This window comes from Triticum urartu, chromosome 6A, assembly GCF_056163025.1.
Source record: "Triticum urartu cultivar PI428250 chromosome 6A, HENAU_Tu73, whole genome shotgun sequence".
NCBI classification, from domain to species: domain Eukaryota; kingdom Viridiplantae; phylum Streptophyta; class Magnoliopsida; order Poales; family Poaceae; genus Triticum; species Triticum urartu.
This window is the reverse complement of record NC_141878.1, coordinates 220,989,665-221,005,540: the sequence shown is the minus strand read 5'-3', so window position 1 is coordinate 221,005,540 and position 15,876 is coordinate 220,989,665. Positions and strand designations below refer to the sequence as shown.

Genomic DNA, 15,876 nt, shown 5'->3' with positions numbered 1-15,876 from the left:
CGTTGTGACGTTTGGTAGCACACAAAGTGTTCCTCCGGCAAATGGGAGTTGCATAATCTCATAGTCATAGGAACATGTATAAGTCATGAAGAAAGCAATAGCAACATACTAAACGATCGGGTGCTAAGCTAATGGAATGGGTCATGTCAATCACATCATTCTCCTAATGATGTGATCCCGTTAATCAAATAACAACTCTTTTGTTTATGGTTAGGAAACATAACCATCTTCGATTAACAAGCTAGTCAAGTAGAGGCATACTAGTGACACTTTGTTTGTCTATGTATTCACACAAGTATTATGTTTCCGGTTAATACAATTCTAGCATGAATAATAAACATTTATCATGATATAAGGAAAAAATAATAACTTTATTATTGCCTCTAGGGCATATTTCCTTCAAATTTACCATTCTTCGGGTAAGCATTCTTCTCAAAATCATCATCCAACGAAATCACATCTGCTTTGACTGCACCAACCTTCCTGGAGCAAGGGGTAATTGGAGCAGCACAAATACTGACAGCTTGCTTCCCCAACTTGGAAGGAATAATGGTTCAAGAGCTATCATCTTCTCTCAGAGTTGTACTCATCAATTCCTCCCTAGGCTGGTATTCCTGTGACCCGAGGAATGAGTAGTGGTAATCGGTCAAGTCCAACGGGTCCACTGTCAAATAAAAGGAAGAGAAAAAGACCATTAAATATAATTGAAGTTTAGGTACATCACAATGTACAGTCCAACAAATATATATGACATGGTTACTACTCAAGCTGACCTAAAAAAATGTGTTGCATTTAAAAACTAAATGAAGTTCACGCACAACCCAAGGCACAGTTCAACATAAACTGATGAATTGGAAAACATTCAACTACAGCTAACAAAAGCATAAAAAGGTATCATCTTTGAAGTTCAAGTAGAAGAAATGCTCTTGTCCAAGTAAGCAATGAATGGAAAAAAATATTGAAAAAAATACACAAGCAAAATAAAAATGATAAAAATGAAGTTCATGTAGAATAAAAGATGCAGTACAAGTAAGCAGTCCAAGTTTCAAGACTTACATGTATAGTAGCCAAACAGACCTTGGAAGTATGTTTCAAACAGGTTAGAAGAAGCAATTGAGTACAACCACGTCTTTCTGATATCTGCGATATTATCATGGGAATAGTTTGCAAGAACCCCTTCATCAAACGAATTAACATTCGTAAGCATGAAGAATCCGCAGTCGATACTGCCATCAAACAAAAAGAAGAATAGTGTTAGTACAAAAAAGAAAGCCAACGAATAAAAGACGTTGCAGCTTATGTACAACTACAGTTAAAACAAAAGTGATAAAGAGAAAAGTGGAGCTCATACTTGTTGGTTTGCTGGGGGACATCAATCCAATCCAAAGGGAAATGGTCAATAGAAAGAGGACTGAAGGGTGTCTCCCTGTCGTTGTTGGCATCGTTCCAAAGCTTCTTGATGTTATCAGTCATCCGCCGAAACAGACGTACCGCACAGTCATCGTTTGGTCCATAGTAGGAGTCGAGAAGCTGGAACCTTGAATTCTTCAGGTCAAGAAATATTGAAACCCAATGACCAACACCACCCAAGTGAGTAGGAATGTCAGGTGGGTCAAAAGTGGGGAAAACAACCTGAAGCAACAGAAACACACAAATCATGAAAAACTGAAAATTAATATCAAACAGTACAAAGAAAAATAAAACAATATAAACAGAGTGGATCATAGTGCAAACTAATACAGAGACAAAGAACAAGATATTGCTTACAGAATCATGTGCATCCATGCTATCTAGACTAGTCGCCAAGAAGTACTTCCTCACACGGGAATCAAATTGACCTCTGAAAATCTTGTCGTAAAATAATGCAGACAACAGCAACATATGAAAATACAAATGAGACAAACAAGTTTTAAATAAAATGGTAAGGAACAAAACAGAAAAGAAATCACTATAGGGTTGACTCACACGAACCCAATACGGCAGGATGATTTTATACGATCCCTGGTATTTCGCACATAGACAATACAGTGCAATCTCAGCTACATTAGATCGAAGCATTCCGCGAGCAGAAAAAGATAGTGCGACATCTTCAACATTAGATTCACACTCATTGTTTTGGAACATAATCTTTGATCTAAAACAAGCAATAGAAAGTAAAAGAAGTTCAGCATCAGGAACTCAAGAAGTTCATCACACATATAAGCACAGAAGTTCAGCTAGATCACAACATGCAGTACAAAAGGCTAGATGTTCAGCACCAGAGAAGTAAAAAGAAGTTCAGCAACATAGAGTAAAGAAGTTTAGGTATGAAACCACAGGCAGTTCACACTACAAGAGGACAGAGCTTTTGTAACACCATGTTGTGTTACCACAGACCCAAAATAGTGTTACTAAGTCCCATAGTAACACATTTTGGAATGTGTTCCATTAGACCGTGTTACTAGGTGGTGTCCACTGTCACATATAATAATTGTTACTATACATTAAAAATTGTGTTACTATTAGTTTATAGTAACATGCATATTATGTGTTACCAAATGCATTGGTAACACATTTTTATAACTATAGTAACACTAGTAGTAACATTTTCATATACGTAGAACATGGTGGTAACATGTTTTCATACCTAGAGTAACACAAGTTGTAACATAATATCCAATTATCATAGCACTATAATTTATAATTGTCAACTATGTAGTAACATATTTTGTAACTACAGTAACAACATCAGTAACACTACTATTTTAGTATGGAAACATAATTAATGTACTTAATTTTTAATGATTAACCAAAAAATTAGGCACCCATTTTATGGAATATACATTTATTTAATAAAATTGTTGCAATTGCTCAAATAGTCAATTATTTTATTTTGATGATTGGCACCATTAAAATGATAGAGAAACTGAAGCGCGAGACATACACAAACTGAAAATATCAAGATATTTATGATGAATATACAACAGTGTCGGATACATATGCATTACAATAAACAAATACCAATATTATTGGTGCAACATATCATTCATATTAATTTGACTACAAAGAACATATCTCCAGATAATATTACAACATAGCATTTGCATCAATTCTAACAAAGAAAAAGATCTCGTGTATGATATTACATTTTTTTTCATCTATCAACAGAAACTACGGTTATTGCAAAGTACATTTCTCTAATTTTATTTGCTTCTTGATCCAACCAGAGAATTCAGCTGCAACTCAATTATCCTTCTTTTTAATCTGCAAAAGAAAATTGGATCTTATAGTTATGTGATTAAATATACACAAATACTATTTTGAAATATGCAAAAGAAAATTGGATCTTATAGTTAGGTGAAGACTTTTGACTTACAAAAGCTCGAGGCCAGGCGATTAAGTATCCTCAAGAAAAAGCATCACCAATCAGAAACTTCAACTTCCCCAACACCTCATTATCCAGAATAGTTTCATCTATGCACACACATGCAAAGTCGGTACCTAACTCAATATCACCAGCCCTAGTTTCTGGATCAGTGCACCGAATAGTAGCATATGCAACATTCCACTTGTTTGGATATGTTGAAGTCTTTGAAACTACTTTGGAAGCAACCTATATACTGATAGTAGAATTTGCATGAAAAATAGGTCAATGGATACACATGGTCATAGTTCAGGAAGATTGTCATGACCCTTCACTTTGTTAGGGATACACATTCAAGCTACAAGCGGGACTAATAGCAGGATGCCCACATCTGCACGCATCTGTTATGTGGGTGTTCATAGGCAGCCCACAATCAACATTGTTGCGTCTACTTCCCACATAATCCCATTTAATCTCACATAGTAGTAAACTGTTGCGCTATTGCATTTAGAGTTCTGACAGTCACCACGTGGCAGATGTGTGGTAAGTAAAAACCCAAAAAAAGAGTTCAGACAATTCTACTTGGCTCCTGTACAAATCAAGACTAACTTGTTGTATCTGGACATTAGTTGAAGAGAGACAACTATCAATCAGGTCACTGCATGAGCAAGCACATGCAAAGTAAGTGGCCCCCATTGCAAAAATTTCAGAGTGGTAGAGCAGATCAAAGCAAAGCATCAGCATACTATTGACAAATCAGGAGCAGAGCATGTGTGTTGTGTTGTACGTGCGTGTGTGGACGCGCATGCTTGCTAGTACCTAACCAAAGTACTCGTAAGAAGATTTTAGATAGTAGGACATAAAGGGGCGCGTTGCCACGCTTGGCAATGTTTTAGAAAATAACGGCAATGTTTTTCAAGAAAATTCGGCTATTTACCACATTTAACATAATTTGAATGGTTCAAATTACAGTACCTTGATATAGTTGGTGGATCATATTTAGTGAAAACTGATATTGCTCCACTTACATAGTTGTTTCCTGAATTATATTTCTCCATATAAGATTCATGAGAAGAGAAGATGCAAACATGCATATGACACCTTCACCTGCCTCCATAGCTTCGCAGACCCCACGAGCATCTCCGTCTCTACTACTCTTTGGTGCATACGGCCCCTTCTATAAGTTGAATCAACCCTCCAAACCCAATAGCCTGGCTGCACACTGGAAAACAAAGTTACTTACCGAGAAAGAAATTCATTTCTCACCATTTTTGTAGCATACCGTCCACTATAGATTTCCAGTAGATTTATTTAACTGTTGTACGAAGATACTAGAAAGTGTAGTCAACAAAATATGATACATATAATTCAAACAAGTACATTTTCAGAAGTACATCAATATATGTGCCGTGATGAAGCTTTTGAAACACTACCTCATGTCCTCATCTACATCCAAGCTCTACTAAAATGTTCTTGCACGTTTTTTTGACAAAGTCTGCATGTATAAATCACGCTATACCTTTAGAAAAAAAGTAGGACAATAAACAACATCATAGAATTGCCAAAATACCCACAATTGATTAATATATATTATCATTTCACAGGACAGATTGATATTTTCAGTTTTGACAGAACAAAAGTTTTATCACCAAAGCATTGCTGCTCCTATCAAACTCGCATATCAAAGCACGAAACAAAGCTTTAGTGATAATTACTAAAAGCGGTGTGTAGTGAAATTTTTGCTTGCTGGGACAACCTGCCTATGTACAACAACATCATAGAATTGCCAAAATACCCACAATTGATTAATATATATTATCATTTCACAGGACAGATTAATATTTTCAGTTTTGACGGAACAAAAGTTTTATCACCAAAGCATTGCTGCTCCTATCAAACTCGCATATCAAAGCACGAAACAAAGCTTTAGTGATAATTACTAAAAGCGGTGTGTAGTGAAATTTTTGCTTGCTGGGACAACCTGCCTATGTACATGGATGTTTTTGTGCTGTGTAAATCATCTGGACCAGGAACGAAATTGACAAACGTTAATTACCATGCTTAGGATAGTTTGACATAATATTAGACTAAGATTTTGATTCATCCCTACCATAAAAAGGATTTTGATTCATGACTGAATGCTCTAAATATTGCAGTACGCTGAGTATGTACCTCTCCTAGTGTTTCGGCAGCTTGCACAACACATGATACTGCTTTGTGAGTCGTGAGCACAGCCCAGTAAAGAACACTAAAACCTAACCTTGATCTAAAAGATATGTGGTAGGCTACACTGAATCTGTGATACTCACATTCCTAAAAGATATGTGCTAGGCTACGCTGAGTCTGTGATACTTACTTTCCTGAAATATATGTGCTAGGCTAGACCGAATCGGTCCCAGATTATTATCACTAGACGAACTAGAAAGACACATACAATAATGATTTGCACTAAATTAATTGTGTGCCCAATTAATTTAATTCTGAAATTGCTAATTGACTGGGAACAGCAGGCAGCCCAGCAGCCATCAGTCATGGGTATTGGGTAGAAAGCACCAGCAACGCAAGAATTCATGGGTATTGGGTAGAGAACTTACATGATCTATATGTTGCTGAGCACACAAAGCTGGTGGTTCTTGGCTTGTTTCCAACATCTGGAAGAGATGGTGAACAAGCAGAAGGTGGAACTGGAGATGGGGGGGTTTCGTTGATAGGCACTCCTTTTTTAGTTGCCAAAATCTGCAAAAGAATAGGGAAACACCAAGTGGTTAGTTCCAAAGGCTAGCAAGTACGTTCATAAGCTCAAACTACATAACATCACCTCAAGAAGCTCCTTCATGCAAGAGCCTGAATTAGATGCTATTATGCATCAACCATCAGACCTGACCACCGGTAAGAACATGTTCCTGCAGATAAAGAAGGCAACTCGATGATAAATAAAGGGTGAAAAACTATTGGTTTCCTTTGTGCAAACAAAGCAAAAACGTAATCATCATAGTATACAACTAGAGATCGAAATCACATTGACATAATAGTAGATACTAGATGGACATAGTGGTCAGTTTGCACAATATATTCTTCAGTACAAAGTTCAATTTCCTACATTTTGTTGAAATTGAGGCACTGAGCGACAATGGTGCATACTTACATGGCACTAAGATCAAAGGGGAATGCCTAGTTGGAGAGAAATTACAATTTATCAGACCTCCTGAATTCCTGATACAACAAGATCACAACTCTGCTAACTGCATTAATAAGATGCCACTATCTGTTATATAGACTCAAAGTGGTACTTTAATAACAAGAGAAGGTTAATCTACTTGCAGTGTGTCCATAGATACATTCACAATCATGTGAAATTCAACAACTCTAATTGAGTTTCTCTATTTGCTGTTCATGTCAATCTATTTCAGGACTTACTCTTTTTTACCATTTAGAAATTACTCAAATTAACACTAACTACTACTTGATGGTTCAAAAATAATTTGACATGATTATCCCCAAGTAATCTATTGATCTCCTGAATACACAGATTTATAGTGAAAGAAACATATCTCTCTACAATGAGCAAGCATTGACAATATGTAATATGAGCAATTCTTGATGGAAACACGAGCTGTGGCACAAAAGTAAAACCGTAGAGTGAGAGAGACCTGTTGGAGAGGAGGGGATACGATGTCAGGTAGATCCGGTGGTCATCCAAACTATCAGCCGGGGTAAGGTCACCATGGGTCACGCGTCGCCATCATCCTTGCTGTCATGGTCATGGTCAGCGCGGCCGTCACGACCATGCTGGGGGTATACGAGGGGAGGAAGAGGGGGCACGACAGGGCAGTGCGGCGTGGGGCGGCCGGGCGGTGGTGATGCAGGGGACACGGCGGGACGGAGGGGAGGTGGGGCGACGGGAGGTGGTGGGACACGACAGTCTGGTAGGGGACACGGCGGGGCGGCTTGGATGCGGACGGCAGTGGGAAACGGCGGGGCGGCTTGGATGCGGACGACGGTGGTGAGCGCATCTGGATCTTTGGATAGGAGATGCTTCGAGAGAGAAGGGGGATTTGGGCTTCTTGAGGCGGAGGGATTTGAGGCCTTGAGGGAGCGAAGGAGACCTAATTGACCAAAATATTGCCACGTACGCGCGCTTTCTCTCTCTTTATGTGTCTTTTTTTTCACTAGGCAGCGGGCCCAACTACACGAAAAGGAGAACGAGGGCGCAAGCCATCAAAATAAGTAGTGGGAAGTCCTTCATCAACTCAAAAGAAAAAAAGTAGTGGGAAGTCCACCAAAGTTTTTTCTTTCTCGAAAATGATTCAGATATATTCTTAAAGTTCATCGGAAGTGCAAAGCACGTCAAATATAAAAAAAAAATTACGTCAATATTCCGAGACCACCGAGCGACCACTACGTCGTCAACACGAGCAACTGACACGCCGTTGTCGCCGCTCCCCTTTGACCTTGTCCATGACAACAGAAAAGTCTTCGTGCACACCCCTGAGGACCAACGCCCTGGAGGCGCGTGAATCATTGAACCCTTGAATAGGTCTGAAGCACATGAAACCAAATCTCGCCACATGACGAGAAACCCTAACCTCACCGTCCCAATGAGACAGCATGAATCTATGCTGGAGCTTCGTCAACTACGTTTAGATGGACGAACTCGAGGATGATCGAAAACTGGAAGAAACTCAAAAAAGAAGTGTCGTCGTCCGTCCGAGCACCGCACCTACAACGACTAAAAAAACATAGCCTAAACTACTAACCGAAGTGGAGGGATCCTCTCCGCGCCACCGACCACCGGAGCGGCAGGTAGAGGAGAGTTTACCCTAGTCATCAAGGGGAATGGGGGATATAAACCCTAGATTGGTTTCTCAACTTGATGAAATCATCTCTCCAGTATCAAGGAGTAGTAGCTAGTGATAACCCTTTGAGAGGCCGTTGTAACGAGATGTTGGTGATGTTTGTTTCCAACAACTCAAGGGGGGTGTTTGTTCTTTAGACATCGTGGTGTCCGGCCATAAACTTGCTTAGGAGTTGGAAGCAAACTCATGGCATGCCAACACGCTTCATGCACGACCATCCCATGCGACTCTTCCATTGCAATTTTGTCCCAACTCTGGTCGTTGAGTTATTAGACGCTCCAATCAAACTCAAAGAATCATGCATATACTACTTGTAAGGGTGGGAATTGTGCACCAGTTACACACTTTCATAGTGATCATAACACTCGTGCAATAACTTTTATAGCAGGTCCATGTGACAAAGACATCAACTTGTGAGGGTGGTAAAAGTATAAACATGTTTCAGTCTTCGGGAAAGAGTAGGAGGCCGGTGACGCAGTGGCAGGGGAGAAAAACATTGGCACGTCATGGCGGGGACAAGAGGGTGCAGGCAATGCCTTGGTAGGAAGGGGAGGCAACAGCGACGGGCTTCGCCATGGCGTGGAGAGATAGCGGGGATAGGAGGGTGCGGGCCATGCCATGGATGGAAGGGAAGGCGACAAGAGCAGGCTTTGTAGTGGTGTGGAGGTGAGATGGCTGGGGCAATGACATGAAGGGAGAGGGGGTGGGGTGGTGATGGCATGGAAGAGAAGGAAGGCATCATGGATAGGAGTATCTTCTTCCAATACATTATGTACATCATAGACAGACATCATGAAAATATTAAATTGCATGTGTCGTACACTAGGTTAGGTGTGCAATGTGCAGGGATGGCCGAGAGGAGATCACCAATTTAGCGACACAAATATCATAAACGTAAACTGTCACGCGATTCGACAGTCAGGAGGTAGCTGATTGATTTTGTTCTGATTGACCGACTCCTAGAACCGACCTTGGTTAAATGTCCTGAACCTTCAATAGTACTAAATCAGGAAAAATCATAGTTTTAAAAACCGGATCAAACCAGTGGTTGGACCAAAAAGAGCTAGAACCGATGACCTTAATGGTTGGTTAAGTTCTGCGGACCGTTCAAACTATCAAACCATGAAAAAGCCGGTCAAACCGAGAGATTTCAAAGAAAACGGGCTAATTCTGCCGGTTTGCACAGAACCGAGCGGTTCAATGTCGATTCCCCAAACACTGTAAATTCTTTTATTTTTCTGTGTGAAAAAATGCCCTCCCGTTCCCCCGAATTAGTCCTGGCCATAACCCTATCCCTTATTCCGCCGCCGTCCTGCGCGGGTTCCCCCTGGCCGGCCGTCCTCCGCCCTTGCTCTATTCGCGTTCGTCCAGGTAGACAGGATGAAGCGAAGAAGGGCCGTATCCGACTACGGTACCTAGCAGAGGTGGACCATGGGCAACGCATCTCGCCGGCGACCACGGGAATACGGCTGTGATTCAGACAGGGTCACGGGCCGCCGCCGGCGCCGCTCGAGTACAGAGCCCACACCACCTACGCTCGGCGCTCAGTTCCACGCCCACCGTCAACCGCTGCCGCCGCGGCCATAACCTGGGCTTCGCCTGACCCATCTAGCGGCTGGCTCTGCTTCTTCTCCACTGATCCAATTCCAATATCTACCTCTCGATACCTAGGCAACTGAGGTATGTCACTGTCCATTGAGTCAATTAATCCATTCTCCCATGTTCCGATTTTTTTAACGCAGATTTAGATTAGGTGATGTGGTCTGATTACTGTGATTATGTGACAATTTTGGTTCAATATACCAGAACTGCTATTGACACTCCATGAAATACAACAGCATCGAGAGAAAATCAATTGATGATTGTACGTACATTATACACAATTGTGCAATGATGTTAAAAACAACAGTAATGCATGATGATTTTCAGAATTTCACACGTAGAGGTTGACTTTGTTGTTAGTTTGTCACAATACGACACCAACAATACCAATGCATTTGTATTTGTTGTAATAGTACTTCAATTTCCATTTTTTAATCTGACCCTGGAGGAAGAATGATTCCCCAATACCAGGTTCAGGTCGGAAATCCAGTTTTTGGTCGGGTTCTAATACCAAGGGTTATTTGTACCAATGCAATATGATTCTAGCTTCGTTCTGAACCTGTAGTACTTCATATTCAAACTATGAATTATTGTCTCCGACTGCTTACTCTTTAGTGCCTTGGGAGAACAAAAATACCATTCCATTTTATCTACACTCAGTGATCTGCTATAGCTTGCTTTTCCATAGCCAACGTATTGACCCAATTCCCCAAGAAAGAGTTGATGGCGTAAAATACCAAAAGATATTATGAAGTGCAGATAAATAGATACAATATATTCTTGAAATAGACAACACGCGCACAATCCATTTCCAAAAAAGCAGCCTAATATGCATTTTCTGCAAGTGGCTACATATGAACTCTTGGGCACCATACTAAATCTTCAGCAAGATAGTTCTTAAATTTAACAGGGGAGGTAGGGCAAAATTTCAGTTGGAAACTAACGAAGAATATCTAACATAGGCTCAGTAAAACAGTTCTTGAATTTACCAAAGGTGCAGCACAAAATTTCAGTGAAAACATAAGGTAAAACATCTTGCAACCTGGATGTGACGGTTTTCTTTGTTTTATTCTGTTACCCCTTGATAATGGAACATGATCCCTTTTTTGGATCGAATGAAAAAAATGAGGTAAAAAATCTAACATGTCACCGTAAGTGACACACAGGAAAAACACCACCTATTTGTAGGAGGTTTATGAGAGCTATTGGTTTGATTCTTTATTAGCATATTAGTTGGTCATCTCCTTATCTTAAAACATGTCTCTTTCTCAAGTTATGTTACTTCTTTATCACTCCCACTGCAGAACAGAACCTCATTGCCAAGTGCCAACTGATTCATAGTCAATTCTCCTGATCTAACACCCAATAGAATTGGTTATTGGTTTTTTTGTTTCACCAATGAGTTGTTTTAAAACAAGCAAATATCAGTTATCAAATGAATGCAAGATTTATACTTAGACTGATGTATGATGCTATTTTTGCTGGCCCTCTTGTGTTTCTGTCTAGTTCATACAGTTGAGCATATATGCGCTGGATCATACATGTTATCTCTACCATAAAGCACTAAGTTTACATTATATTATAACCACAGACCATATATGTATTGAGTTTAACTTGACTCTTCTGGTTTGTAATGGCCTTCTGCTCAAGCGTTTCGTTGAATCTTATTTTTCAGGAAATTCTGCAAGTGGAGCTTAGAAGGATTGTTCTAAACTGATGAAGAAGCTATGTGCCTTTTAGCAAATTTCTATATGTTTGCATAGTATTTGCTCTTCGAACATGAACCTTAGAAAATTTCAGAAAATTGTTACTAAGTTATGTTTCATGTATGACAGATTGTAATTGGGAATAGGTACACTTATGTCAAAGAAGCATACAGATTTACCATCTTGTAAACTGAACTTATATATTTTTGAAATTGATGTCTTGATTTATGTGGGATGTCTGTTTGCTGTCAAAACCTGGACGTCCGATTCAAACTTTTTTTTGTGAACCAGTTTGTGCATGTGTGACTTCTGTGGCTTGCACTTGTAGCCAGGTGCTAGCTGTTGTGCGTGTATGACTTTTTTATGTTGCACTTGCAATTGGGCGTTGGCCGTCTTGCCGCCCAGTCAGCTAGGCGATGTATGTTGCGTGCTTGCTGCTTGTTTGCTTGGTGCCACTCTTGTTGTAATGTTGTTGTTGTTCGAGTGATGTCGGTTACTGCTGGTGCTATGGATGATTCTTGTGATGTACCGGCGGGAGTGTGTGGCTGTTCTTCAAAAAAATTACTAGCACACGAGCAACTTTCTTTTCAAGGATTCATGCTAGTACATCGCTGGTGTACTAGACTGCCAATTAGTGTTTGATTGGTGTTATAGTTGTACCACCGCTCCTTCGCGAGTATTGACTCAAATACTTAATTATACATTATCATCTTAAAGTATGTGCATTTGGCATGTATGGTTGTTGAGACATCCTAAAACTCCCGTAAAATATGGTTTAATATGTATTCACTTCAACCATACTGAAATAGTTTGGTACGTACCAATGTATTGTTTTTTCATAACATATTGACCAAAGAATGAAAGTTGTATTTACAAAGAAAACGTATTTATACAATACTCATGTTGACATGTGGGCCTTATCTGTAAGGGTATTGGTGATCTAGGTATGTACTCACTCTGTTCCATAATTTTGTCATGTTTTTAGTTCAATTTTTTTAACTAAAAACATGACAAGAATTATGGAACAGAGGGAGTAGTTCATTTTGGATTTTCTATTTCTCCCTATAATAAAGTTTGTAGCGTACTAACCCATGGTTATGTGTTACTATTACTAAAGTGTAACACATCTGCACCAACACATAATTATATGTTACTACCTCGATATATATGTAACACATTGTCTCCAACATATACTGTATGTGTTACTGATGTCGTTCCACACAAATGATGTGTTACCGTAATTTTACATGTAACATATATTTCTATCTGTTACATGATTGTGTTACTTAAAGTATGTTTTGTTGTAGTGTCATAGTGGTACATGGATGTAAATTCTAACCAGCTGCACTCACCTCTTAGAACGACCATTATTAAGCCTAGTTACACTGAAATAAAAGTCATCAACCTTCTTTCGGACGACATCAAGTTCACTATCTGCTCAGCAAAAGAAATAGAAATTAAGAGCAACATTCAAGCACATAGATCACAACAGGAGCAACAAACAAACACAAGCACATCTCAGCTGCTACACCAGAAAAGATAAAACCACATGATTATAAACATCACAACCCATGCATTACAAATCTTCCCCCACATAGAAACATGTTCACTTAACTTTATTTACAAACCACACGACAAAGCACAAACCAGAAGTTCAACTTGCACCATACAGGCAGTACACAGGGATATCATGGACCAAAATCAACAACAAAAGGGGCGGGGATGGGGAAAGAAGAGAGAAGCATGCTCCTCTCTTTATGGATTCTTGCCTAGACCATTCGCAGCACTGGAATGATCAACCTCCTCTCCCAAGCTATCGCTTTCAGTCTCTTCATCGTCATCTCCAGTAGACGTTGCAGTGTCATTGGCAAGGACACCAACAACAGCTGGAGCAACTGGAGAATCTGAAACAACAAAAACGGTTGGTTGTGTTCCACTAAGAAGAGTTGGAGAAGCAGCATCAACAACAACTGATAGCTATGCTGCAGGAGACTTCTCCAGGCCTGCAGCAGCACTACCACTAGTCTCAATAGCAGCCTCGACGAGATCTTTCTCCAAAATGATATCTCCAGCTATCTTGCCCTCCTCGGCATCAAAAACCACAGCGCCAATGGACGACTGAGGTTCAGTTGGGTCCAGCCCGTCGAAGAAGCCGGTGCCTGACACGACCTTGTCTGCAACCTTCTCTGGAGGAACACTAGCATCATCATTCTACAGCAAGAACAGAAAGTCATTACAAATGGGCACATAGTGATAAAATGCACAAACAGGTAAAATAAAAAATGAGACAAATGGACAAGAAAAATGGTACTTTATTTTCACTGCCATGAACCTCATCAACTAATACATCACTTGCGGGAGCAGGTTCATGCACAGGGGCAGGTTCATCCATAGGAGCAGGTTCATGCAGAGGTAAAACATCCTCCTCAACCCTAGCACCATCATCAACAGCCTACAAAAAAAATCATGTAGAACACAAATGACTAATCAGCAAAAGTTCAGATTACATAATTAGAGAAGGTCAGCTATGACCACTGACACATAATGGAAGTACAAATACTATGACATACAAGGTTAGATACCAAACTACTCTAATACAAAAGGGAACATAAAGGGCCAGTTATGGAAATACCAGAAGTTCAGGTGATGTAGCCCCTAAAATTCAGGTACTGCAAACAGACAAGGTCACCTAGGAAACACTAGTACTAAAAAGAAAAAGTTTAGGACACATGAAATCAATAAGGGCCACCTATGACCAGAAACAGTAATAACTGCAAGCTAACAATGAACATTAATGCAAAGAACTATCAAAAGCCAGCACAAACAAACCTCTTCGGTATGCTCCATGTGGCCTACTTCACGACCCAAACGAACAGAATCTTGCCTCTGTATCTGTCTGACAACAACACTAGCCTCATCTTCCAAAGGCTTGCAATGAGCATCTTGCATTTACTTGAACAGCCAAAGCTAGTCCAGAGGTGGGAAGTGCTCTGATGAAGCTCATCAAGACATCTAGCTTCAATTGACAAAACCTCCTTCGAAGACTCAGCATCAAAACCGTGGCCGGGAGGAAGAATCCCATCCACGCGACTAAGACGCTCAACAGTTGTCGGAACACGGGCCATCTCCCCACAAACAGTTTCAAGAAGACCGTCAATCCTAACCAGGGAAAGATTGGCAGCATCAAACAAACACTTGGAAGACACGCCACCTGCAGCACTCACACGGGCAGAAGAACCTCCTGGATCTACAGGGGGCACCAGTATTGACATCCCAGGAGAATTCAAATCTTGGGGAAGTTCCACTCCCTAGGCTGGTGGCATGAGGCATAGTAAGAACAGGACATTCGATATGCCTAAAGAAAACAACCTCAGCCTGTGTCTTCCACTACATTCAAAACAAAAGTCAACGCATCAGAAAACAAATGAAGGAACATGGAAACAAAAATATAGAAGACGGTACCAGAAGTTCAAGTTAAACTACACAGGAAAGAATGATGCATAGAAACACTCACACGCAGTTTCCCAAACACCCAGTTGGCTGGGTCATCATCACCCTTCTTGACCAAGTTAGCCGCAACAAGCTCAAGAAGCTTCGCCTGATCCATGAAATTGATACGAGGGGTCCTCAAGTCAGGATTAGATGTCTTGCCAATGATAAGGCAGTCCAGATATATAAGAAGAGGCGCGATGGCACAACCCATGACAACTTTTCCTCTGCTAGTCCCTTGTTGATACCTAACAACAGCCCTTCGAATATCATCAACAACCAACTGGCAGTAGTCCATATCTGCCATATCTTCAAAGACAAGATTCTCAGCCATTGCTGCCTCCTTGGACACTCGTGTAGATGTACCAGGAATAACCACCTTCATGAAAAGAATCAGGTAAAACACCTGCAGATCCAGATCATCCTTCGTCTCATCCTTCACAAGTTCCCCGAGGATATTCCGCATATCCTTTGTCTTGATGTCATCACTCCTAGCGTAGCCAAGTTTGGCCTTCAGCCTCATAACAGCATCATCAAACCCATCATTCGAGGGCCTAGGAGGGGTACGATCACCTTGAGGGAATCCAAAAAGATGGTGAATAGCATCACTTGTAATACGCAGAACCTTGTTCTCCTCACCCATGTCCAGAATCATAGTTGTAGGGTCAATCCTCGTGTAGATGTTGCCCATCAAAGGACGAGAAATGTTGGAATGAACCTTCAAGTCAAACACACAACCCAAACCAGCCTTGATAACCCTCGTCTTGTGCCTAAGTTGTAGAAATTTCGCGCACGTCTTGACCTATTTCAGTGAGCAGCGAACCATCTTCTTAAAACATTTTGCCCCATTTCCTCCTTCGACACCTTCTTTGGCTGCTTT

General features: G+C 40.5%; 1 protein-coding gene and 2 long non-coding RNA genes across 9 annotated transcripts; 1 reads left to right on the top strand and 2 right to left on the bottom strand.

Moving 5' to 3' along the window:
* Nucleotides 1–554: 554 nt before the first annotated feature.
* On the bottom strand, nt 555–1,785 carry LOC147964832 (uncharacterized). The gene is made up of 4 exons (XM_087527908.1): nt 1,768–1,785; nt 1,352–1,632; nt 1,057–1,226; nt 555–664 (listed from the first exon to the last, which is right to left on the bottom strand). Exons 1-4 carry the CDS (start codon nt 1,783–1,785, stop codon nt 555–557), a joined length of 579 nt encoding a protein of 192 aa, XP_087384034.1.
* A 1,144-nt stretch (nt 1,786–2,929) lies between these two features.
* On the bottom strand, nt 2,930–7,465 carry LOC125513387 (uncharacterized). 7 transcript variants are annotated; one of them, XR_015607975.1, is made up of 6 exons: nt 6,994–7,465; nt 6,489–6,585; nt 6,162–6,246; nt 5,938–6,079; nt 3,356–4,838; nt 2,930–3,243 (listed from the first exon to the last, which is right to left on the bottom strand). It is a non-coding gene; the product is annotated as an uncharacterized LOC125513387 (long non-coding RNA). The 7 variants fall into 7 exon arrangements; XR_015607976.1 differs by having other exon boundaries at nt 6,489–6,556; XR_007285897.2 differs by lacking the exon at nt 6,489–6,585 and having other exon boundaries at nt 3,356–4,565; nt 4,777–4,838; nt 6,994–7,463.
* A 1,992-nt stretch (nt 7,466–9,457) lies between these two features.
* On the top strand, nt 9,458–11,742 carry LOC147964831 (uncharacterized). The gene is made up of 2 exons (XR_015609552.1): nt 9,458–9,879; nt 11,477–11,742. It is a non-coding gene; the product is annotated as an uncharacterized LOC147964831 (long non-coding RNA).
* Nucleotides 11,743–15,876: the final 4,134 nt, after the last annotated feature.